Raw genomic sequence first — 27,178 nt, 5'->3', positions numbered from 1 at the left:
GGGTTAAACTTCTTACTTAACCTCTTTCCCTCGCCTTCCTGGGGGTAGTTGCAGTTGAGCACATCTTGGGAAACTAAGTTGGGGAAAGCTCTGGGAAAATGGAGATCAGACAATTAAAGAGGGCACCAGAATTTACAACCAGGTCACTTCTGTGTGTATGACATGGTAGGATTAAGTAACCAGGGAGTTCTGCTGGCAGAGTTATGCTTAGTTCTTAACTCACAGCTATCTTATCTCACCTTTTGGCTAATTGTTGTTGTTGTAACCACACTATTGGCGGCTTTGACTTATTGGTTTCTCCACCACGCAAATGTTCTGGACAAATGTAGTTGCTGTCATTCAGAGCAGAGCAGTTATTATAATATGGTATTGCAAAAGCAGCACATCAGGAGGGTGGAGTAACATTAATTTTAATCTAGTGGTGAGATGGAGCTGTGAGAATAATCAACTTCAGACATCTGAGAATACAAATCCTTTCTGATTTTTACCTACCTCTACTGTATGACATTGCACACATTGAGTTAGTTTAACCCTATTCATGCTTCCTTAGAAGAAGTCTTCAGTGGTGCTTATTCACAGACAGATGTACATAGAATGACAGACTATGTTAGTTGAGCCTGCTTGCCATTTAAATCAGTGGGACCTGCTAATTAGAACTTGGTTTGCACTGAAATTAAAAGGTTGTAAGTCCAGCTAATTTATATTAAAGCCAACCCTGTGCATTTTTAAAGAGAATGCGGTGTAGCGTACATAGTGAATCTGTGCATTGGCATGATGTTGGATTGACTGAAGTGACATATGCCCTAACTAATTGAAATTCAGACATATACAACATTCAGTCTCTATTGTAGATTGGATAACTGAGGTCTGTCAAATGTTGCTGGAGTGCAAATCTCATCAACCTGACTGGCATAGCCAATTGAAAGGGATTTGAAGGGTTACAGGTCAACAGTATTCGAAGGACACAGTTCCCTACCTATACAGTAATGCAAAAAAATTAAAAAAATCATTAATGGGAAAATAAACCCATGGCTTCGGAGTAGTGGATGAGGCCATCTGAACATACCATTTTTTCATTGATAATTTTGAGAGCAAAGTATTTAACTATGATCATGTTCATGCCTTTACTAAGGGTCTTCAGGTGAGTTTCTGTTTGTTTCTTTCTCCTCTCCTTGTCCATCCCTTGGATGCAACTTTACTAGTTTAGAGATGGCCATGACCATGGGAGGATTAGTAAGGTGGTACATATGTGTATTTTCTTTGGCTGCTCTCCAGTGAAGTTTATACACAAGTTTTGTGTTGCTGCTTCTTCCTCTTCCCATTGATCTGTCTTCTGTTAAGCGCAATAAAAAAGACACATACCCTGCCTCTGTCTGTCATAATTGTGCCTTGATTACATTTGGGAAGACTTGAACATGTCACCTTCTTTCCTGGGATAGCTGAAAATCTGTCATCTCAGAAAGGAGTTCTTGGTTAGAACTTGCCCTATCGCAAGAGTTCAAGCTTCACAGTCAGTCATGGCAAAATCTCGAAGGTGTACAGCTGCAGCCTGCTTTGACAGTTTTGGCAGAAGAGGCCTCAAACTAATCCCACTGCTACAATTGGTGCATAAGGAAGTAATTGAAATTAGAGACTTGAAATTCCAACAAAGCTTCTCTTTTAGTACCTTTTGACAGGCAGCCGGGATTTCATCCCCATATTTGTTTCCCACAGCAGGGTTGATCTGGGCCAGGAGAAATGTGTGCTTCTGTCACTGCTTGAATAAAGAGGGTAAGTTCTTGTTGCACATGGGCCAGACGGAAGTAATTATACCACCATAAATTAACTCCTGTTTTACCATTAACATAATTTGCTAAGTTTCTGTTGGCATATTACAAGGAAGTACTCTTCAGTATGCAATCCATTGATCATAGCCAGAAAAGTTTGAGTGCTTTTTTCCCCCTGGGATAGTAGTTCAGGCTTATTTTTCACAGTTGTGGTTCAGAGGTTACTATCCCAAGTGTTTCTTCTAAGGTAGGTCCTGTATAGACAATTAAGAAGCACCTTGAAGTTTCAGGCATACACCTTTCTAAAACTTTTTGACTGTCTGCTGGTCAATATGATACGTTTTAACGTAGGAGTTTTTTTAGTCCAACTTAAATGCAGTGGTTGGCTGTTACAAACACATATCACTCAGGAGTGCTGATCAGGAGGTCAGGATTGCTTAACTTGGTGAGCGACCTGAGCTTGCCTTGCTTAAACTAGAAGAGACATCTTTGTGTAATAGTTCAGATTTCATCCCCATGATGAAATAGTTTAGATCTTCATTGCAGATAGCTCTCCCTTGCCAAAGGAGTGCAGGATTATTGTGGCCAGAATTCTCAGTCTTCTAAGTGCTTTTGGCATCATAAATACAGAAAACACAATATGCTGTGAATGCATCCACAATATTCTGCTTTGCTTCCCTGTTTGGAGAAATCTTGCTATCAAAGATATTAGCAACAAGGGAATGAAAGCAGGGATTAGAGGTGGGCCATTTTGCCACTCATTTTCTTGCTCCAAGTTAGTTGATGAACAGTGTAATTACTTAAGATGTGATCTGATTAAATTAAATAGGCAATCTTCTAAGAATGGATAAGGACTGGGCATTTGGATAGAAAGAGGAAAGCGAAGAACAACAGTTTCGTTGTTTGAATGACAAGAATGTCATGGAGCATTGACAAGTGAAGATGGGGACATTAGTTAAAGTTGTAAAGAGGTGAAGATGGGAGAATGGATGTGTGAGTGTGTGCAGGTAAGTGCACAGCGATCTTAATTCAAAAGTAACAAAGTATATATTTCTTTAAAAGGAACATTATTAAAAAAACAACAGTTGAGATTTGCAGTAATTTAGAGTTTCAGCTGGCTTATAGACAAGCACCGTCTAATTGCAAGTGGTGAATAGTGGGCCTACAGTTTTTGGCTGACAATGCTTCAGAGCAGTTGGGACAACATGGATGTTTAGTTGTATGTAGGCTTTGTGTTCAGGTCTCATCACACATGACCAAGCAGTCTTCAGCGTAGAGCTGGTGGGTGTCACTAGAAACTGCCCTGCCACTTCAGCGTTCAAATTAAGAGGAAGGATAGCTGTTTTTTGCATTCACCATAGCAAATATATTTACTGAAACCTGGTAAATAAGAATTGGTTCTGTGCTGACAGGCTGGGACATACCTTGTAAACTGGCAAAGAAGTATACCTACTCTTTCAGGCTTTTTCCCATAAAGGTTAACCTATTCATTTGTTTGCAAGTGGCCAGTGTAACTGTTTATGGGCTAGACAGTTCAGCCTTGTTTGCAAGACTGTCTTGCTTCTGCTTGTTTAGTTGTCTTTAAACAGGGACCAGGGACCTCTCAGAGTCAGTGGGTGATTACATTGGTGGTCATGCTTCCACAATAGACAACTTTCAGTATTTTTGTGATTGCACAGTGCCAAGTGAGTATGGAGTTTACCCACAATGAATCTCATGGTAACTTCCCAGAGGTCCATGTAAAATGTCCATGTGGCAAAGAACACATTCCAAAGCACATGTAGATGTGCATATATGTAGGAAAGAAACATCTTGTGCCTTTATGTCCTGCTTGTGGGCTTCTAGAAATCATCTTTGTTTGGTTACATTTGGTAAGAAGTTCCTTCACCTCGACACACACTGGGTCAAATCCAACAAAGCTTTTCTCAAGCTTGTAAGATTGATGATTATGAGTTGGTCTTTAAAAGAGGAGTTTGTAAATGTCCCTACTCACCTTGCTTCCTTCTCCCATGCAACTTCACACACACCTGCCTTTCAGTTTGTCTGCTCTAGTCCACTCCACACAATATTCTGCTTGGTAATAATTTTATTGCACCTCCAAATGAGAGAAGAATCTCCAAACACATGGCCTAGTTCTATCTAAAGACTTGGGAAGCAGAAAGAAATAATTTGACTTTGCTTCCTCTTTTTTGGAGAGGTAAGATTTTTCTGCGTCTTTATAGCCCCAGCCCATTTCATTTCTTGGTGCATGCATATATTGTGCTTCCCTCATCACTTCAGCCACTGTGAGATGCTTCAGATATTGCCAAACCTCATACTTGGCAAGCTCGGAAAATATAATTTGACATTCTGCCTTTCTTCTTTCCTTCCTTCATCATCTCCCATTCAAAAGCCTGTGTGTGTGTGTGTGTGTGTGTGTGTTTATGGAATTTAGGCTTTCTGTTTATGGAACTTGACAGGTATGTTGAGAGATGGATGTATTTTAATGTACAGGTTATGGTCTTGAACCAAAGGCTTTTGTACATATTTCGGCATGCTGGTGTGCAGTTTGGGCATGAATTTGACATGTGTAAACACTACTTAGTTGCATTAAAAGGATGGGAAGTGTGCTGGGCAGCATAAAATGCAGAGATAGTTGCATTTGTAGTAGAAGACGGGAAATGGATGAAGTGTGGTGTTGGTGCTAATTGTCATGCATGTCTATGTTCACTTCAGCTTTCAAATACAAACACACCCATCTCCTCTCTTAGCGAGCTCTTCACTGGTTTTGGCTTTACCGATTCTTCTTGTACCACTTGGAGATTGTTGGCTGTGGCTGCTGTGGTAAGAGTTCAGTTGAGAAGCTGTATCTTTACCCAAAGTGCAGTTGCTCTTGTATTGACACAGCTGTTACCTCGGGTAGCTTTTCAACACTGTTTGGAGAGTGTCTCAAGACCGTCTTCTTGGCTCTTGCTGCTTTCCATGAAAGGCTGGCTGGGAAGGAGGGAGCCAGGATAGAGAAGAGTAAGAATGGGTGGATAAAGACTCTGGAAACCAAAGTATAAAGCTCTGTAATGGGAATGGTAGTTAAGAAGAATAGTATAGGAAAGGGGGGTATTCTGAGGTTCAGCTGTTAACTAACCAATGATCCTCAATAAAATAGACTCTGTGTTTGTGGAAATGATCTGACATGAAGTGGCCGTACTAGCAGTGAGCTTGAGATGTTGATCCCAGCAGAGAAAGCACATGCCCTTGAACTCTTTGCCAGCAATGAAATTGGAGGCTTGCAAAGGAGCCCATTCCTTGCTATCCTGTGACATGGGTCATGTACATCAAAAACCGTAACCTTGCATACACTTTGCAGTGAGCCCTGTACCAGGTTGATTAAGCTAATGGTTTTAGTCCCCTTTTTGCAAGTGTTTCCAAAGCTAACAAAACAAATAAGATAAAAACAGCAATTTTTTTTAAAAGTGCCATATTCCAGGAAGATAACATTAAAACCAGTGAACAGTTGAGGCAAACATAAAAGAAAAAAGAATGGGATGTTTCTAGATTCTGTGGTTTGGAAAGTCTTTTGGAAAGCAGATAAGCAATATCCATTATGATGTTAGTAGACCTTTAGTGCCTGTGTAGTAGTTGTTCCTCTCATGGCCTCCAACAGTGCTCTGTACTTGCTCTATCCTTCTTGCCACTGTACTACTGCTTGGCAGTCAAAACAAAAATGTCCAGAAGTCTGGTTTAAAATCAAACATACAAAAGGAGCATGATGAAGAAACTTTAATCAAAGTGCTTTTTATTTGCGCAACATCTTTGTGAGCCTTCTTTTGGTACTTAGTATTAACAGCCCTAAGATTAATGTGCAGACTCTGGGTGGTTGTGCAGATAAAAGAAGATAGGAAATGCCCTTTTTGCCTTGAGGCTTAATGATATAATGTCATACTTAAATCAAAGCAAATACTTTAAAGAGCAAAAAGGGCACTGTGAGTTTGATAAATCTGTCATTTGAGCCAGGGCAGCTACTATTCAGGGCTTACTGTGCTGTCAAACCTTGGGTTCATTTCTCCATATTTCCATATTTCTTTGGCTGCTCCATATTTCTCCCCCGCAAACTGGAAGTAACATTGTTCTTTGGCCAATGGTTTGTTTGTTTGTTTGTATAGTAGCATTGCTGTGGACACCATAAAAGACCTGTTTGTTAAATGTAGAAGCGCTTTGTGTCAGCAGCATACAGTACTTGATCAGAAGCCCAACTGTCTTCTGAAATGAAATACAGTCAAACCTCCATACCCATGGATTTTTTATCCACAAATTCAAGCATCCATGGCTTGAAAATATTTTTAAAATACATACATTCCAAAAGTCAAACCTTGATTTTGCCATTTTATATAAGGGATACCATTTTACTGTGTCATTGTATTTAATGGGATTTGAGCATCCACGGATTTTGATATCCACGGGGGATTGTGGAACCAAACCCCAGCAGATGCCTACAGCCCACTGTATTTGGTATTCTGTAACAGCAATATATGATTATAAATACCTTAAAGCCACCAGAGCCCATCTGATCTTAGAAGCTAACCAGGGTCAACCTTGGTTTGTAGTTGGGAGGGGAGACTGCCAATGAATACCAAGTGCTGTAGGCTATATTTCGGAAGAAGGAACTAGACAAACCACCTCTGAGTATTCTTTGCTTAAGAAAACCCTATGAAATTCATGCGGTTGCCATAAGTTGACAGATGACTTCAAGGCACGTGCACACGATATGATATACTACTCATTTTTAAATAGACTCATTAATTTAAGTGAGTTTTAAATTAGTTTTGACTAAGTTAAGCCCTTTTATATTCTGCGGATGTATTCTAAGTAAGACTGAATTTGCATACCACCTATTGTTCTGTTACACCTTTTGGAAGGAAACACGTTTTCTATAGCTGGTTCGTGTTTCTTAACCATTGCTGTTGATTTGATTTTATATATCATTGCATTGACTGCAATTGCTGACACAGTATATATTGCTTAACTGACTTATGCCTTCAGATTGTTTCTGACTTATGATGACCCTGTGGAAAACCTATTATGGGGTTTTCTGGAGTTGAGAGTATGTGATTCACCCAAGGTCACTGGGGGTTTCCATGGCTTAGCAGAGAATCCTGGTCTCCAGAGTTGTAGTCTAACACTTAGACCACTACACCACATTGGCTCCTATTACTTAACTAAAAAGAGTTATTTGATATAACAAGTGGTGAAACGTATGGGCTTGTGCCACCTCCTGTTCTAATGCTAACTTGTCCTCAGCCTAAGATGGGGTAGAAATTGTGTGACCCTTCAGATATTGTTGAACTGCAATTGCAGCATTCCTAACTATGGGCTGTGCTGCATAGGGCTGCTGGGAGTTACAGTTCAACAGCATATGAAGGGTCACACAGTTTCTACCTGCGGCTTAAAGTGATATAAAAGAGATGGTAATAGAATAGATGTAATGGAATCAAGACCAGTTCTTGCAGTATCCCTGTGCTAATTTGTCCAGTTGCTGTTACCTGGCTATACAGCCTTGGGATAAGACTAAGAAGATAGATGTGGGTTTGTTTTTATATTAAGGTCTTATCTAGTAGCTGGGTTTGCTGTCCTGAGTGTTCTTTTCCTCCTTTATCAGTTTCTCAAAAAGCTGTAGCTGTTAAAATCTGAAGTTTGAATAAAAATGAAGCAGACTTGCGTTATACTGGTTTGTGTTATTTATTCCCATTGCAGATTCTTCAGTTTGGGAGTTCTAAAACCTAACCTTGTATGTCTGCTTTGATTTGATTTCTCAGTACTTGGCATGGCTGTAAAATGTACAGCTAGTTCTTCCTTATTATGTTTGTCTGGTTCTTGGTGCTGTCTATCCCCATATCACAAGCTGAACTGTGTTTCCATATCCTCAGGATGGGATTGTTCTTCTGTTTTTCAACACACTTCAGCTCCAAATGAATAGAGCAGGATTAAATAGGCTGCTCCATCGAGATTAAAAACCAGAAAACTGATGTTACAAAAAACAACACACTTCTGTATTGATTATTGACTCTCAATATGGAAATAGCCACTTCCCCTATAGTCAAGTCTAGGTGGGGGGGGATATTGGATTTAGTCCATATTACTTACTCACACCTAGGAACTGTTCAGTCAGTGTTGACTTCAGTGAGATGTAGTTGCAGCTCATTTAGTCTAAATCTAACTCATTGCAGTTCAGTGTTAGAATTAAGAACACAAGTTACTAGTCCACAGATAAGTTTACAAGCACATCTACTCACATATCTTTGGAGACAGTTGAGTCATGAATTGGTAAACAAATAGCAACTGACACTTCTCTGCCTTTTGAACACTTCCCTATCAGATTACTTAGACAGTATGTTTTGTTAGTCTCTGCAAATTTATAATTACTGTATATACTCATGTATAAGTCTAGAAATTTTAGTCAAAAAATTGACTCCAAAGACCTGAGTCAACTTATCCATGGGTCAATGTAAGTATTGCACCGTACTTTAATTCTTTTTTTAAAAAAGAACCTTCCCCTTGTGAAAAGCAAGAGTGTCATCTGTTCTGGAAGCACTCACACCCCCTTTATATTTTTTCATCCATGAAGCCTTTTGTATGCTGGAATTTTGTATATTTTCTGGCACTGTTTTCCTTTGCTTCATCCTTTGCATCCCTTGTTATACACCCTTAAGTTTTGCCCTCGACTTATCTATGAGTTATCTCAAAACCCATACTTTTGGCCCCAAAGCCTGCCCTCGACTTATACATGAGGTTGACTTATAGTCGAGTATATACGGTATCTGCTTTAAGTATTTTAAGTGTCCTAGTGTTTTGTTCTCAGAATTTGAAGTAAGTGGGGAGACTACCAGAGCTCAGTGATAGAGCACTGTTTTACACGTGGAAGACTCTAGGTTGAAGCCATGATATCTCCACATGAAAGCAGTGTAGAGTTTGGAATTAGCTTTCTGTGCCTGCATCTTCAGACAGCTGTTGTCAGTACAAAACTGGTCTGGATGGGTAGTGGTCTGACCTAAAATAAGGCACTGGTCATATGTTCCATATGTGAACCTGTTTGTGACTGAGTTCAGCCTGCGTATTTGAACCTGCATTGTAGCACTGGTAATTACTCTGATTGGTCTACCCAGAATCCTACTGTTAGCCCTAAGTAAAGCGGACCCATTATCTAATTAATTAGATTTATAGAAATGTTGACTTACTATTCAACAGTTGGTTCAGTGGGACTTAGCATTTATGGCTATGTTTGTCTTAATGAAAAGTTTTAATGAAGAGTAGGATTTCAGAAATTCAATGCCAAACCATGGTTTGAGTGCCAAATGCACAACTTTCAAAATAGGATTCAGGAGTTGCTTATTTGCTCCAATTTTCTGCCTGGTTGCCATTCAGCAGTAGGTAAACTTCTTCAACCATGGTTTGACATGATGTCTAAATTGAGCTAGAAGTATAAATTCTGTCTGATCTTAGAAACCAAGCAGGGTTAGCCCTGTTTAGTACTTGGATGGGAGACCACTGGCAAATACTAGACATTGTAGGCATTCAGAGAAAGAAACTGGCAGAACTACCTCTGAATATTCTTTGCATAAGACAACCCTATGAAATTCATGGGGTCACCATAAGTGAACAGGCGACTTGAAGGCACAGAGAGAGAAAGAGATTGCACTTATCTAATCCAAGTTCCTAACAGCAGATTTGGCATGTTTCAAATATAATTGTCAATGTAACATTTGGCTTTTGGAACTAAGCCTTGGATTGACATGCTTCTTCCACCTCCAGATGTTTTCTCTGATTTCCTGATACAAGCAAACGGATTTGCCTTTACATCTGAATGGACAGACCATTGTTTGTCTTTACCTTTGAATCATGAATTCAAACCAGGAAGCTGCGGGAGTCTCGGGGACAAGAGTTCAAAGCTCAGATCTGACAACCAAACCATAGTTTGGCCATTATGTCTAAATCATTTCGGGTCAGTAGACAAGATCAGGGTTTACATACTGGTGCCTAGTTGTCCTTGCTTCTGAGTTAGACATCAGCCAAATCAGAGTATCCAGGGATATGGAAGGTAAAACCTTGACATTACATAAAAGTTGGCATATTATCATCTTTAAAAGAGAAAAAAATAAACCAAGTTATCCAATGATCAAGTTCTGTGCAAATAATCTTCTTTGAGTTCTTTGAGTTCCTGGTGTAAATTTTCTGTATAAACGATTCCTTTGTTCTTCCAAGGTTGATATATAATAGAAACTTTATAAGGACAGGCAAATTCTCACATCTCAGAAGCCTGTGCTCCCCCTACAAAAAAATAGTGTTCTTTACAGCATAATTAGACTTAAACATCTGTGGATTCAAAATACTGTTTTTCCCCTGTCTCATATATGGCTGTTCATGCCATTTGTTGTTAACTGTCATAAAGTTGACTCTTACTTATGGTGACCCTATGATCCTCTCAGTCATCTTGTTAACAACAGCCCTGCTCAGGTCTTGCAAACTCAGGCCTGTGCTTTCTTTAATTAAATTAATCCATCTGTAATGCAGTCTTCTTTTCCTACTTCCTTCTACCTTGACAAGCATCATTGTCTTTTCTAATGAGGCATGTCTTCTCATGTTATGTCCAACATATGCCAGTCCCTGCTTAGTCACCTTGGCTTCTAGGGAAAACTAAGGCTTGATATTCTCTAGGGACCATTTATTTGTCCATTTGGCAGTCCCAAGAGCCAATGTGGTATAGTGATTTGAATGTTGAGCTACGAGTCTGGAGAGCAGGGTTGAAATGGTGATGTTAGGCATGTCCTACTCTCAGCCTCAGAAACTTGCCAAGAAAAACCAATGATAGGGTCACCTTAGGGTTGTCATAAGTTGGAAATGACTTGAAGGCACAGAACAAAAAGACTGAGAACTGTCTTCTAGCACCATATTTCAAATGTATTGATTCATATTCTTGCCATGGATTGATGGCTTGTAGGGTAGAATTGTTCCACAGACCACCACTTTTAATAGCCCAGTTGCTTTCTTTGCTTTGTTCCCAGGATTGGATGGTTCCCTTGCAGCATTCTGAGATGGGCAGAACAGTGGCAGTAAATGCCTGCCTACATCTACTGGCTTTCATTCCCTTGCTGTCATTTGGAACAGCTGAGAGGAGAATGCAAGAGTTTCCAACAGAAACTTGTACTTTTAATTGCTGGAGCTCAAATGCTGTTCATGAGTAGCAAAGTCTCTTTCATGCCTTATTAAACAGGAACTGTGTTAACTGGATTATAAATTGTGTGACCTTAATGGAGGAATTGGGTTATACACTCACATATAGCCATGGTAGTGAGGGGAAATCAGTAAAACTATAGGAATACTTTGAGCCTGGAGGTATAAAAGAAAGTAGATTAGATAATACTGTGGTATATTCAACATCATTTTGTCTCATAGAAACTATTAAAATTAGAGAGGATGTAGTGTGACAGTATTAGCATACCAGGTAAAATGTGAAGAATCGTTTCATATAAAACTCAACAGTATTTGGGTCGACCCTTACAAGCATTTCACAGATCTAGGGTCTGGTATGGCCCTTTTTCTCAAGTAAAATCATGCTAGCCCTAAAAAGTAGCAAAAATATATATATTCTGCAGTATGTGTGGAGGGTTTTCCTTTTCTGAAATCTCTTTAAGACCTAAATTGTATAAAATATAGTTTAATCTTTCACTCTTCCACTCAGCCTAATCTCCTCTGTGGGCTTGGCTTAGAGGGGGATTTCTTTGGAAAATCGCTAGGGATTTTCCAAAACTGTTAAGTAAATTTTTGCACAAAGATGCATTTTTTTAAAAAAAGAATAACATTTTGTAAAGCAAGTTGGTGATAAAGAGGGAATTTAGAGAGTAAATCTCTGGTTCGTTAGATTACCACAAGGCTTGTGCACAAGCTGTTTGTGCTTTCTGTTACAGAGCTCTTGCTTCCACTTTCTGAGGAAGCAAAGTCAGATTGGGCCTTCTGGACCTGTTGCTTTACAGATTCTGGGAAATTACCTTTTAGGTAAGATCCTGAGTAATCACGTATTTAGGACCCTTCTGTAACAACAAAAAAAACAGCTTGTCTGGCTCCCTGAAGTTCTTGTTTATGATTTATGGATGTGTGCATACCACTTAACAAAAGGAGAGGAAGAAAACATAACAAATACATAGTAGCCTAGACTCATAAAAACTAGAGGGCAGTGCCTAGAACCTGGAACTGCTGGTTTGTTTCCTCCCCCCTCATCCTTAATAGGGCTAGTTTCTGGAAAATCAGTGGGTTTTTTTGCTAAGACTAGAAAAATGCTTCTTGCAAAAGTATTCACCTTGCTTTCACTTTTCTATGCTTTGTTGTGTTATATCCTGGAACTGAGATAGATTTAATTGGTATTGCTACCATGTATTGTAGCAAGATGTTCAACAATGTGAAAGTGCAAAATAGTTTTATTATAGCAGAAAAGTTAAGTAAACAAAAATTAACTGACACTTCTTGGTTTCATGAATATTCACTCCCTTTGCTGAGACATGCCCTAAATGAGCTCTGGTGGAACCCACTGTCTCCAAAAATCATCTACACAGTTGAATGGAGTTCATCCATGTATAGTTCCAGTGCTACATGTTCTCAGATTAAATACACCTGTTTCTGGAAGGCCCCACAGTTTTTTGGGACAGTATAGCTAAACAAATAGTATTATGAAGACCAAGGAGCTGTCCAAACAAATCCAGGATAAAGTTGTGCAGAAGCAACAATCAGAGTTGGGTTAAAAATTGTTTGAACTATGGTCTTCTCACAAGGCATTGTTAAATCCATTATTACAAAACAGCATGAATATGGTTCAACTGCATCTTTACCTAGAGAAGGCCATCCACCAGAACACAGTGATCAGGTAATGGGAGGATGCAATAGTAAGAGCAGCAAACATAATGGGAACTCTGAAGGAGCTAGAGAGATCTTTGGCTGAGATGGGGAAATTGCACATGAGACTAATCACCTGGACAGCCAGCAAACTAGGCTTTGTAGAAAAGTGAAGAAAGCCATTGCTGCTCTCAACAAAGCCATGTCAGACACCCACCCTACATATGGACCAATAGCATTTACCTTTCTATACTGCTTATTGGTGAACTCAGCACTCTCTCTAAGTGGTTTACAACCTGTAAGCCAATTGCCCCCAACAAGCTGGGTACTCATTTTACTGACCTATGAAAGGATGGAAGGCTGAGTCACCCTTGGAGCCCTGCAGGAGCGAAGTCACAACCTTGTGGCTGCAGTACTGGCATTTTAACCACTGCACCAACAGGGCTCCGTAAGGTTCTTTTGTCTGATAAGACCAAAATTTTACTTGCTGCAAAACATGATATATAGCACAAAGCCAACAATGCCCTGAGAATACCATCCTCACAGTGACACATAGTGGTGGCAGCATCATGTTGTGCTGATGTTATTTTTGGCAGGCATCTGCTGAAGTTTGAGGGCAAGATGGATAGAGCCAAGGTGAAGGAAATTCTGCTTGTTTCAGACTTCAGTGGATTTGGCACTGGGGCAAAGGTGCACCTTCCAGTGCGACAGTGACCCTAAAAACACAGTTGAAATATCACCATGGTGGTTTAAAAACAAGAAACTATATGTCTTGGAATGACCCATTCAAGGCCAAGACCTCAGTCCAATGGAAAATCTATGCACGTCTTATATGTAGTTATTTGCCGGTGGTCCTCATCTTACCTGATAAGAGTTGGGGCAATTTTGCCAAGAAGAATGGATGGAATTTCAGGATCCAGATGCACAAAAGTCATAGAGACTTGCCTTTTTTTTTTTTTTTTTTTTTTTTTTTTGCAGCAATCATTGGTGCCAAAGGTGTTTCTAGATGTTGGTTTGGCGGTTGGGGTGGTGAAGTCATATCTCACAATTGCTTTTGCTACTGACAAGAAAGAGTTAGCCATAGATAAAGTGGAGGATTTGGGAACTGCTTTAATGTTGATGGTTTATTCTTGGTAAAAGTTTTCCAAACACAATGTAGGAGTGCTATGGCAGTTTTTTTAATGGAAGCAGCACATGGATTACTTGGTGCATGTCACTTAAAAATATTTGAAAACAGTGACTGATCCTTTCCTGGCATAAAAATGGCAGTTGTCAAAGAAGGGCTCAAATTGAGTAGATTGGAATAAGGTTGTTGAAGTTCTGGCTTGTAAATTCCAAACATGGCAGAATGGAGACAGTTTTTTCTTTCTTTCTGTGGTTTGTCTTTCTGGCTGTGAGAACTAGAACATTGTCTTTTAGCAAAGAAATGTGAAATTATGATAGCCAGGGGTTGCATTATATTTGGAATGCCACAAATAACCTTATTTGACTTGGACAGAATTGAATACTAGTAGGGTGCAGCAGACAGAGCATGGTTTCAGCATGATACTTGGGCTGAAATGCCCTCTTGGCCATGAAGCTTGGTCATTTGATTTGGACAACATAATTCCAAAGTTGAAACAAAGGCATTGTTTCAACTGAAGGCAGGACACATTTTAGCAGAGATGGGGCTAAGGAAAGAGGTCTGACAAAACTTTTAACTATCACTCATAAAAAAACAGATCAGTTCAATGCATGACTACTCAGACATAAATCTCATTGCAACAGCTTTTCTGCCTGCAAAGCTTCATTCAGATCTTTGCAGGGCATTTAAAGTTTAAATACCCTCTTATCTCCAAGGAGATAACAACAGAAAGAGCTTATTGGCTAGCTGGGGAACCCCCCCACAGCCAGCATCAGTTTAAAGGCTCCCCATTGCTGGATTAACAGTATACAGATCTTTACTGCCATAAGTATCTTAAACTCTTACTTTTAATTGAGTAGTTGGTCTGCTGTTTTTTGTTTGCAGGCATGTTCATCTATGACTATGATTGAGTTTTTTGGGTGGGGAGGAATTATAATCTAGGTGCCACAACACTCTTAGATGTATATTTTTAAATTATAAAAGGCAGTACAGTGGGCCCCAGGTATCCACTGGGGTTTGGCTCCAGGATCCTCCATGGATACCAAAATCTGTGGATACTCAAGTCCCTTTAAATACAATGGCATCCCTTATATAAACTGGCATAATCAAGGTTTATTTTTGGTGTGTGTGTATTAAATATTTTCAACCTGTGGATACCTGAGACTGTGGATAAAGAATCTGTGGATATGGAAGATTAGCTGTATATGCATTATTCAGTGAGCCCTTGTTATCTGCTGGGGTTTGGTTCCAGAACCCCCTGTGGATGCCAAAATCCATGGATGCTCATGTTCCATTAAATACAATGGCATAGTAAAATAGTGTCCTTTATATAAAATGTCAAAATCAGGGTTTGCTATTTGGAATTCATCATTTTTTTGAATATTTCCAAGCTGTGGATACTTGAATCCATGAATAAAAAAAGTCTGTGGATAAGGCGAGCCAATTGTAAACAATGTAACTCACGGGACTGGAACAAGCATATATTTTGGATTTAGGGGTTGTTACACATTTTTTAATCTAAAACCTATGCAAGAAGATAAGCCTTGGCACTTCCAACCTTAGATGCTGTACAGTCAAGACCAAGAGCTTCACATCCTGTCTTCACCTTCTCTCTCTTTTCTTCCTCCCCCGCCCCCATTTCATTTTGGCAGCCTGTGTTGAACATCAGTCTCTCTGAGTTGATCTGAGGGCTGCGGTCAAAGCCAGGCAGACTGCTCTGCTCTGTTGCAACAGCCTTGTGTAGAGGTTGCTTGGAAACCGGGTGAAAACTTTTGGCCTTTACAGTTGTGGTGGCAACAGGGTTGAAAAGGGAAGCAGGGCGTCGCCAAGTTGACTATTTGTTTCTGTCCAGGTTTTCCCTCTTCCCCCCTCAAGTCCTACAGAGAGTCCTTTTGCCACTTTTGGATTGCAGCTGTAGTTGCAGAAACTTACAAACACACTGGCAAAATGAGCCATCTTGTTTACTGAAATTTCCCAAAGAAAGCAAGCCTGTACCATGCATACATGAAATCGTGCTGGTCCCCCCCCCCCCCCCCAATGTTGTTTAATCCAAAATGATTCTGAATCCACATTGGGCTGCTGCCTTGCAGTTGAAAACACAGAGGGGCGGGGGTGGGGGAGAATTGGCCCATCTCCTCCTCTTCGACTACTCTGACTTATTGCCAGTTGAGATAGGATAAAACAATGATTCTTAAAATGTGAAGCATCCTGCGGCATGTAATACTGTAAGTCTTCCACATTCATTGGGATTAGGGGTGCAGGACCCCGGGGAAAGTGGAAAAACTGCAAATAAAAAACCCACTATTTTTTTTTACCAGAGGAACACAACTCTAGGAATCTCTAAATCCTCCGGCACAACTCTGTGGTCAACATCTGCCAAAGGCTGTTCATAGAATTGTTTGGGATGGTCTACAAATGCCTAGCTAAGTATTCTCTCTAGGAATCTCTAGGTCCTCCAGCACATTTTCTAGTGGATGGCCACAGAGTTGCACTAGAGGATCTAGAGATTCTAGAGAGAACAGATTAATCAAATCAGTGAATAATCCAAGCCACAAAAGTCAAAACCGCAAATCTGCCGCAAATCTGGAGGGCCAACTGCACCTGCTTTGCTACTAGCTATGGCCAAGATAGATGAGTTGCTTCCTGACAGTAGACTCTTGCTATTCTTGCTTCCTGTCCCATATCCCCAGCATTACCTTAGTAATAGCTACTACTGTACTTTGCTCATATGATTATCTGTGCTTGACTTTTCACTGCTCTACTTTTCTTCTACTGCCATTGTGGGAGTATTATCACAATGTGGAGGTCTTCACATGTGCAGGAAGTGTTTTATACACGGAGACCTATGTATGGCAAGAAATTTTGCATCTTCATGTGTGGAAGATGCCAAAAGGGCAGCAGCATCCCAAAGCAGAAACAGAAATTGAATAGTGGTATGAGACCAGTTTATGAATCAAAGTAGTATAAATCACAATTCATTTTGAGTAACTAGCAGTTTCTTAGATGATTGACTTGAAAAGGAGCCACTGACTAATCAGCTGTAATTGGAGTCAGAAGGTCAGTGGAATTATAAAAGGAATTAGTCATCTGAGAAATTGCTGTCAACACAAATTATTTGTTTAGTACTGTTTTTAGTTACCTGATGAAGAATGAATGCATTAGTCTAAATCCACTTGTTAGTCTTGAGTAGACTTGTATCAGTTGAAAGCAACTTTAGTTGGGCCTACAGTTGGGACTAAAAACTGCATTTGTGGCACTGGGATTTATATTTACTTCTTGAGCAAATGATTGCTGAGGTGAAGTGGGAAAGACATTACTGCAACATTCAGAAAGGGTGCTCAAGAGGGTTTTTTTTAAACTGACAAATAATCTGTACCAAATGAACTAAAATACAGACATAATAAAAATGTATGAAGAACCCTGCTGGATCAGATAAAGAGCTTATGTAGTCCATCATTTTGTTCTCACAGCAGCCAGCCAGATGCTTCTGGAAGGGCCACAGCAGGACATCAGTGGAATTTCACTCTTGCACATGTGTTCCCCATTAATTGATGTTCAGCGGCATGGTGCCCCTTGAAGATAGTGGACATGTATATGTGTATATATAGCCATTATGACTTGTATCCATTGATAGCCTTATGCTCCATGAATTCATCCCTTTTAAAAAAGGTTTCTCAAGCTGGTGGGCATCCCAGTGTGATGACTGAAAAATAGTATATGCTCTTGAGAACAAAGTTTAAAGGGTTTGTGTGTGTGTGTGTGTGTATGTGTGTGTGTGTGCTATATCAAGAAATGCTTCCTTTTATTCATCCTGAGTATGAATAAATTTTGACAAGAAAGCCCCATTATAGGGTTGCTAAAAGTTGGAAATGAGTTAAAGGCACACAAGAACAAAAAATTCTAGGTATTTATCCCTGGTATAGAAATCTGATGTGCCAACTGCTGTCGGTAGCATTTCAGCTCCCACTATTCATCCAACCTGACCTTCCTAGACAGTTTAGCACCCTACATGAAATGATAAGATTACAACTCCTTCTGTGCCCACTGTTCCATAACCAATTCCTTTTGGAGACTGAGGCCCTATCCTGATGATGCATGCCCTGACTCCGCCCCCAGGACGCCATGATGCCATGCACCACTCCAGCCTAAACCTTTGCAACTAAACCCTTTCTCCTTCTTTCAGAAATGGTTCTCCTCTTGCTGTAGGCCCTTCTGCCATTTTATTTTTTAAATGCACGTAGCTTTGTGCCTAGTTCTGAATCCCTCTCCTCCTGTGCAGTGGGTCTTTGAATCTCATGGGACATAGGTGCAGCCAGCTTTACTCCTGAGACTCATTTAAGTGTTCATCTTTTATTTTTCCTCCTCTTTTCGATGGCTTTACCATTCTTTTCCCACCCTCTACAGCAAGCCATGTTCTGGAAGTTTGACCTCCACACGACCTCTCATATTGACACCCTCTTGGAGCGGGGCAACGTGACCCTTTTTGAGCTTCTGGATGAGGAGGATGTGCTGCAGGAGTGCAAGGTGGTCAACCGCAAGCTGGTGGACTTCCTGGTGCAGCCCCAACACATGGAAGCACTGGTCACCTGCGTGACAGAGGAGCCTCCTGGAGATGTGGATGAGAGAGTGCGCTACAAGTAAGTGATGTTTATGACATCTGGAGAGTGTGTGACATTTTTTGTCTTTACATGCAAATGAAAATCCTATTTAAATTCGAATTGAGGAAAAGAGTGTCCACACCATCTTCCCTTTTAGTAGCTGGGCTATCTATATAGTATAATGTTTTATAAGGTTTCAGTTGGTGACTGGAGAATCGTGTGTTTGTTTTTTGAATCATGATATATATCATTGCATTGTATTATATTGGTGTGTTTATACCTTGCCTCTTTCCCAAAGCTGGGATTTCAGGCTTATTGTGAAAAGCATCAAGGTGGTGGCTTAATTCAGGCATCTCACTTGTTTAATGTGAAGCCTGAATTGACCCCAGTTGGCAAACCAGAATCTGAAGCCATGGTTTTTGTTAACCATGGTTTGGTATAATATTTGAATTAACAAACTTCAGTTAAGTCATTGTTCCATCTCAAAGCTCACTGAGTGCAGAAGCATAAGCCCTGACCAACTGAAAATTTGAACAGACAAAGCTCTAGGTCATGATTTGTTCATGCATTTGGAGGCTTAAATCATGCTTTCAGTATTAAAGGTGATGCATGAGCATGAAGCAATAAGAAAAAAAGGAACAGGTAGTAGTGATAATTTGTTTCCCATTTTCTTAAACCATGGATTATAATGTTGGGAATTCCGCTCCAAGACTGGCCAAGAACCTTCTCTATAAGTGACAATCATCATTTTATACATGGCCAACTTTGAGAAGCTTCAATTGGTTCAAAATGCAGCAGCCAGATTGGTCACCAGTACTTCAAGGTTTGACCACATAACACCTATGTTAAAATCTCTTCACTGGCTGCTGAATAGCTTCCAGGCACAGTACAAGGTGTTGGTTATTACCTTTAAAGCCCTACATGGCTTGGGCCTGAGTTACTTGAGGGAATGCCTCTGCCTACATAATCTGCCCCACACACTCAGAACATCTGAGAAGAACCTATTTGAAAAACAAATGGTTAAACTAACAATGACTTCCCACAGAACTTTTACCGCTGCTGATCCCAAATTGTGGAACAGCCACCGGAAGAGATCCGTCTTATTACTACCTTGGATGCTTTTAAGAAGGCACTTAACACAGATCTCTTCTGGCGAGCTTACGTACCCAACTCTATTAAGAACTCTATTAAATGAAATGCTCCATTGCTTGATGATGATTGTTATGCTGCTATGATTCCTATGTAATTTTAGTATTTTATTGATTGTATTTTGTATTTGTACGTACCCCTTTTATTGCATGTAATCCAGCCTCGATCCACAGGGAGAGGTGGGAAATATAAATAAACTATTTAATATTATTATTTATTAATTTTGGTGACATATGAAAGTTTTATGCGTAAACTGACTGCAAACCTAATGCATAAAAATGTTTGAATAGTCATCATGACAAATGATGATTTTTAAGGTGAACTATAAATAAATGTATACATTTAATGTTTATGGGAAGGTAATTGTCTTTGCAGGGTTGGAATCTACTTTCTTTAATTTGCATATCAAAATCAAGAAAAATTTAATAATGAAGAACATAATACTGTATGTAATCATGTATAAGTCCAGAAATTTTGGTCCAAAAATTGACCCCAAAACCATGAGTTGACTTATCCATGGGTCAATATAAGTCCTGTACTGTACTTTTAACCCATACATATTATATATACATATACATATATAGTCACTTCCTTTTTCAGAGTAGTGAGGCAAAAGGCAAATGCTTTGTCCATTTTGGGAGTACCTAAAAGAAGCACCAACCCTCTCTAATCTCTTATCCATCCAGCTTTAGGGTGAACAGAATTTTGTAACTTCTTTGGCGTCGTTTCCCTTTGCTTCATCTTTTACATCCTTTGTTACATGTCCCTAAGTTTTACTCTCGACTTATCTGCAGGTCATATCAAAATCCATAATTTTGGCCCCAAAATTTGCCCTCGGCTTATACATGAGGTCGACTTATAGTCCAGTATATACAGTATACCTTGAGAAATCCACTGAAATGCAGTCAGTCAGATACAAGTAACATTAAATCAGACAGCCTTCTAACACTTTGATCATCTAAATAATGATCAAGCTGTGACCATCATTTAAAAATCAACAGCATAAAACTTCCCCTGTTTTTGAATGAAATCCAGGCTCTTGCTTTGGCAAGTTTCACAAGAAACAAGTTCAGTGTACTGTAATCTTTTCTCTCTAAAGACCATGGATGGTATTAAAATGTTCTCTGACAGTCTGGAAAATAGTGGAACTGGAACCCCATGTACTAAATTTGGTAGGTGTACTATTAAAGCATCAGGAAATTTAAACAAGCAAAGCATCTTGTGCAACCCATTGTTGAAAGTTATGAAATAGGAGTCTTGGGGAATTGCAATTTGGGGGTCCATTTGCCAGATTGGGAAGTAGGACCCCAGGTGCCATAGAATCAAAACTTCCCAGTGAGTTCTGGGCAGTTGATAGTTATGGTCTAAGAGTTGTAATTTGTTCTTCCCAGGCCTATTCAGAGTACAGCATGATTGTGTTAATGCTGGCCAAAAATATTTATTTTATTATGTTCCATACAGTCATATCTGCTTTAGGTCCTTTTGGTGCTGTCTTTCTCTTCTGTTAGCACTAGGAGAGAACTTGGTCAACATCCACAGATATCAGAATTGATAGCAGTGAGAGTAAGTAGACCCACTGCTTTGACAAAGCTATATATGTATTCCATAATTGCTGCACAGTCTCTGGGGTTTTATGACTGAAAATCTGGCTTGAGTTTAAAAATGACCAAACATAAAACAAGTTTCTATCTTTTGAAGCAGCAAATATTTTCTTACGGTAAACCCAAGGCATATTGTACATGGTTTTCTTCCTCTGCATTTCATCCTCCATATAGCCTGTAGGTCAGGCTGAGAGAGTGACTGGCTCATAGCCTTGAAACTATGTGGTCAATGCATGCTGAAACCTCACTGCCAAAAAAAGTTAACTTTCCAGTGGTCGGTCAGTGGGGATTCAATGGCATTCATGACTGTATGTATAATAAGAAAACCATATATAAATTGCATGATTTACAAAGCTATAGAAGTTTGGCTTTTCACCAGAAGGGGTTTATATTTACTTCCATGTAGAAAACCCACCCCAAATATGTTGTGTATCTCATGCTCTGGAGATTTTTGAACACCTTCTAAGGCAGTTGAGCAGTGCAGTACTGTGCTGTTAATTCAGCTGCACAGCCATCAGGCTGACAGAGGTATGTGTGCAACAGGATTTGATGCAGGGGCATGCTTTTAAAAAAGCTTATCTCCTGTAGGTACCCAAGTGTGTCATGTGAAATTCTGACATCAGACGTCACACAGATAAATGATGCACTGGGTGAGGATGAGTCTCTCCTGAGGCGCCTGTACAGCTTTCTTCAGACTGGTGGTGTTCTCAACCCACTGCTGGCCAGCTTCTTCAGCAAAGTCATGGGGATCCTTATCAACCGCAAGACTGATCAGGTAAGATCTCACATACACTCGGGCTTACCAAAGGGAACTTTTTGCTGTCTCAGTTGGTGTTTATATGGTTTTGTGTGGCTAAGTGGTTTTATGTGGCTAACAGAACTTCCATCACCATGCTCTCTAACATGCTTATATTGGTCTTTGGAATAGCTTGGAATCTTTGGAAGCCATGTTCATAACAGGTATGTGATGAATATCTCCTTAGCAGTGCACCCCCATGTGGCGATACTTGCTACACACCATATGAGGAAGCCAATTGGTTTCTAAACATTTCTTCTGAACCCCTTATATTGTAAATACCAACTATTTCTTAAAAAAGGGTGCACCCAAAGTAGTTTGAGGGGATTATTTTTTTATCATCTGGAAGTGTTAATGTCAAATAGACACATGGTGGATTTTAATCAGACATAAAATGAGCACTGTTATTGAGTTGATCAAACTAGTGAATTCCTAAAAGGTTTTCTGATTGGGCAATTTGTGAAATAGGTTGCTTGACAAGATGGGCCTTTGGTTTGATGCAGCAGATATGTTCTTAGGTTCTTATTTGTTGTGATACAGGTTGAGTATCTTATTTGGAATTCCAAAATCCTAAATATTCCAAAAAAACTCAACATTTTTCATGAGTGACTGAGATAGTGAAACTTTTGCTTTCTGATGGCTCAGTGCATAAAATTATTTAAATGTATAAAATTACCTTTGGACTATGTGTATAGGGTGAATAGGAAACATAAATGAATTTTGTGTTTAGACATGAGTTCCATCTCCAAAATATCTCATTATGTACATATATGCAAGTACAGGTATTCAGAAATCCAGAAAAATCAGAAACGCCTATGGTCCCAAGCATTTAGGATAAGGGAGACTCAGCCTTTATTTTTAATGATTCCTTGTCCCTCCCTTTGTGAATTCCAGGGTAGCCACATGGTGTATCTTCCCCTTTAATCTTCACTACGTTCCTATTGTGAAACGTCTTGAGTTTTATAGACAAAGATGCCTAAGATATGTTAACAATAATAAAAACTTAAATGAGCTAGGCTGAGACAAAATAACTGACTCAAGGTCACCAGTGAGCTTCATAGCTGAGTGGCAATTTGAACTGGACCTTCTGGACCCAAGCCAGAATTTTTCTCTTGGGGTCCTCTGCCATAGCCACCACCACCATATCTTACAAAATGGAAAATTATCACATCTGTGGCAATGTCCAGTATAGCCCATATCTATTCAAAGTTGTTCATGCACCAGTTGTCAACTGACTTGCTTGAAATATACATCTCTTTTGACAGTTTGGTTCCTGTATTTTCAGTGGAAATGTACAGCCCACCTATGTCCAGAGGAGGTCTTACCTTTTCCACAAACTTGCTTGTCTGTTTTCCAGATAGTTGCCTTCCTGCGCAAGAAAGATGACTTTGTCAACCTGCTGCTGTGCCACATCGGTACCTCGGCCATCATGGACCTTCTGTTGCGGCTTCTCACCTGTGTGGAGCAGCCACAGCTCAGGCAAGATGTATTCAATGTAAGGGCTCTGTTATTCATGCTCCTGTCTGCCTTCTTCTTCCTTGAAAGAAGAGAAAGCATAATTGTATGTAGCACCTTAGTGATGAAATAAAAGTGTTTTTAAGTATAACATTTGCTTTATTCATGGGAACAAGTAGAAGTGCAAATTATGTGGCTAATTGATCTTGGATGGAGAATATGTTCATTCATTGTTAGAATGTTTCTAATTTGAAGCCTTGTGATATTTGGGTCGTCAGGGTTTTTTTGTGTGTCTATCTGGATAAGTTGAGCTAGAGAAGCAGCAACATTACCTATCAATAAAGAATTTCATTATAGAAGAGAATAAATAGTTAGTACTTATGATCTAGAATATGCATACATTTATAGTATTTAATCCAGATTTCCTTATCAAGCAACTGGAAGCTTCTTCTCCTGGTACTTCAGGCACTGTCCTTCCAAACAATCCCCTCAAGCTCTTTATGTCTTGAATAATCTCTGATTCTCTCATTGCTCTTGGGGTTATATGGAAATGTACCTGATTTCAGAATATTCCCATTCCATACAACAATTGTCCCTGGGTCCATACAGCTTTGTGCAGCAGCTTTTCCCCTGCAAACATTTTGATATTTGGGGTATTCTTATCTTATATCCTACAGTTCTCCATACAGTATGGTTTCATTCAATTACTCAGAATGAATATCTATTGCTGTATCAACATTACAAGGTATTTCATTCTTCAATGTCTTATTATTAGGATTTCCCTATCCAGAACTGCATGGCATCTGCCAGAGTATTAGTACAGTTCTGGAGAAATAGTGCGACTCAGAGGACAGCACTCTGGAGTGTTATTGGAGTACTCCTTATATGTGTGCACACATGATATTAACCATTAACACTTTGCAATGGGTAACTGAAAAGTACCGCTTTGCTTAAACTTAATTTCTTTTCCCCCCCTCTGTAATATAAAGTGGCTTAATGAGGAGAAAATTGTGCAGAGGCTCATTGGGATGATCCATCCTTCAAAAGATGACAATGTAAGTAGCAAATCTACTTTAGTACTTATTTTCTCTATGCAGAGAATCTGTCATGTGTTTGTGGAGATGGCCGAGAAGTTGGGGTTTATGCCTGGGATGCAGCCCACTAACCTGATGCAGGTTAGTGGGCTGCATTGTACCTCCCCCACCCCCAAGTTCTTGGAGACCTGCCACTGCCATTAACACTTTTTTCCTGCTCTGAAATTGCCCCCAAGTTGGGGGGGGGGGGTCAGGTTCACCACTTTCTGGCCTTCAATTCAGGAAAGACCAAAAAAATGCTAAGCTTGCCTCCTACATATTGTCAGGGATTCTTTTGAGTAAAAAAATTGAGGGTTTCTAGGGGTCACAAAAGCAGCCCTGGGGTCACAAAAATAGCCACTTTCCCCATTCCTGGCTTAGAATTTATTTCTGTTGCCTGCTCTCAGTAGAGAGAAATGGAAACATGTAGCTTAATGTGTGGTTGGTGAAATGTGGACTTTCCAGTGTGGCAAGCTGCTGCTCTCTCTGGAATTGATCTTTCAAACTTTTTTTTGCTCTCTGCTTTCATCCCCCTTCATGCAGCAACATTCCAACGCTTCACAGTCTTTGTGTGACATCATCCGGCTGAGCCGTGAACAGATGATCCAAATCCAGGACAGTCCCGAGCCAGACCAGCTTCTGTCCACGCTTGAGAAGTAAGTGCTGGTCTGATGACACTGTTGGCATCAAGGGATGGATACCCTTGCACTCAGCTTTGAAATAAGGGTCATAAGTTGAAATTGATTTGGCAAAGAAAAACAAACTTACATCTGTTTAGGGTAGTGTACTTGATCATCTTGAATTTTTGAATAAATTCTTAGTTATAAATAGGAATTGCGGGTAGTGGCTTTAAACCTCTCATCACTGTGAATTTTCTGTGGTACTCAGTGTCCAAACACCCTCATAGGGTTATTCTTTGTGATCTTTTTGTAGTCAGACATGTTGCATTTATGCACAGCAGCATCTTAGAAGTGACTTGCAGCCCCTGCTCTTGAGTGGGGATGCCCTGTGTTGCTGCATGCCTCCAGGACAGGACCAGAGTACCTTCCCCTCTTTCTCTTCAACTGCCATCTGAACAGCATTATGGGAAGCTTTTGGTCCACAGGTGGGGACCTTGTTGTCCTGCACTTAATGAACTAGGCTTATATGGCTGGGGCTTATAAAAATTGGAATTGAAAATATCTGGAGGCCAAAAGTTCCTCATCTCTGCTTTATTACATCAAAAACTGTTCCTCTGTTTTACTCTTTAGTTTATCTTTATTTCAGTCTATTTTATTCTCTCTTTACCTCGGTGTGGCATGCCTATAAGAATCTCACAGATTGACACCAACACAGCCCCAGCACTTTAGAGCATATGATTTGTTTAATAACCAGTTTCAACTCCACTATTTTGTGTTCAGGCAGGAGACGATTGAGCAGCTGCTAAGCAATATGCTGGATGGAGAACAGAGTGAGTCTGTCATTGTCAATGGGATCCAGGTCTTGCTGACCCTGTTGGAACCACGCAGACCCAGGTGTGTGGGGGAGATAGGCAAGGTCCTACATGCAGAGGGAAACATAGAAAGGCTGAAATATTTGCAGGGTTGTATATGCTGTACTTTGAACAGGTGCCTTGTGCTTTCAGCAGTGTTTCATTCCATGACTATTGTGATGGGCTGATCAGAAGCATATAGAACATGGGAACTCTCAGTGTTAATTTTGTTTTGATTCCCCAAATCCTGCTTTCACTCTTGTTTGTACCCTTTATTTGTATCATACTCAAGATTTTCTTTTCCTTTCCCTATGTACATTTACATCCATTTTCAATACACACTTTCTCTAATGTTACATGTGTTTGCACATATTTTTCCCATTTACAATAACATGTTCACACACATTTTTCAGTAAAATATGTTTTAAAAAATACATATGAGTTTGCATGTATTCTGCTTTTCCATAACGTACCAGAAGCTTGATATGTTTGAATGTCCAGTGCAAGATGTATTTTGTTGTGGGAGGTATAATATGCATTTTTCTTTTGACAGTTTCACCTCCCAACAAAATTATTTTTCATTCCTCCATGCAGAGACTTGTGAAGTCTCTGGTAACCAGATTAGGGGTTCAGTAGGGTAAGGTTAGGATTTGTTGCATAGTGCTCTACATCTTTGCAGTTGAAGCACTCTCCTGTTCTGAGCATCCTTATTTTTCCCCACATAGCTTTGTATTTTTGATATCTCAGTTCTTGTGGTTAAAGCAAACAAAGCCTTCAGTATTAATTTTGTTCCAACACTGTGACTCTGAAAATCAAAATGAGTTATGTCGAAGGAAGAAAGACAGTTTCAAATATAATAGAGTAGGACACCTGACATAATTAACTTTATTTGCATACTGTACTCAAAGATTTTGAATTTCCCTAACATGGTATCTAGATACCTTAGAAGTGCATACAGCCGTAGCACTTTATTTCAACCAACCTTGTTCTTTCCTCTGTTTCTTGCAGGACAGAGCTGGGTGGCATGGGAGGCTTTTACTGCAACATGGAGGGGCAGATGGAAATGACTGGGCCCAACTGTGAAGTGGCTTCTAGCCAGGCGAGTCAGGGCACTCTGCTTGCTATCAAACAGCGTCTCAGGGAGCTTCACCGGCTGCTCCTCGACCCACCAAAGGTGTGCATATATTAGCTTATATTGGACATGAAAGAGGTGGGTGGCCTGTGAGGGCATCTCAGAATTTAAAGAATTCTGGGAGTGGAAGACACCCTCAACACATTGCCGTGGAATATGA

The 27,178-nt window shown here is 39.9% G+C and overlaps 1 protein-coding gene across 5 annotated transcripts in view; it reads left to right on the top strand.

Moving 5' to 3' along the window:
* Positions 1-27,178, top strand: part of PPP6R1 (protein phosphatase 6 regulatory subunit 1) — a 48,430-nt gene that overhangs the window by 3,115 nt on the left and 18,137 nt on the right. The window contains exons 1-8 of one of the 5 annotated variants that reach the window (XM_089481208.1): positions 2,509-2,773; positions 18,148-18,380; positions 21,680-21,866; positions 23,245-23,382; positions 24,332-24,397; positions 24,959-25,071; positions 25,816-25,929; positions 26,895-27,060. In XM_089481208.1, the coding sequence (XP_089337334.1) occupies positions 2,744-2,773; positions 18,148-18,380; positions 21,680-21,866; positions 23,245-23,382; positions 24,332-24,397; positions 24,959-25,071; positions 25,816-25,929; positions 26,895-27,060 (1,047 nt within the window). In that variant the 5' untranslated portion in view covers positions 2,509-2,743. Of the gene's footprint in view, positions 1-2,508; positions 2,774-16,675; positions 16,801-18,147; positions 18,381-21,679; positions 21,867-23,244; positions 23,383-24,331; positions 24,398-24,958; positions 25,072-25,815; positions 25,930-26,894; positions 27,061-27,178 lie in introns of those variants that run through there. The other 4 variants (XM_089481210.1, XM_089481209.1, XM_089481212.1 and 1 more) reach the window with 4 other exon arrangements.

The sequence above is a fragment of the Sceloporus occidentalis genome, unplaced genomic scaffold (assembly GCF_023333645.1).
Source record: "Sceloporus occidentalis isolate IW3139 unplaced genomic scaffold, rSceOcc1.0.p SCAF_14, whole genome shotgun sequence".
Classification (NCBI taxonomy): Eukaryota; Metazoa; Chordata; class Lepidosauria; order Squamata; family Phrynosomatidae; genus Sceloporus; species Sceloporus occidentalis.
Note: the sequence above shows the minus strand (reverse complement) of the source record. Positions and strands in the feature narration are given on the sequence as shown.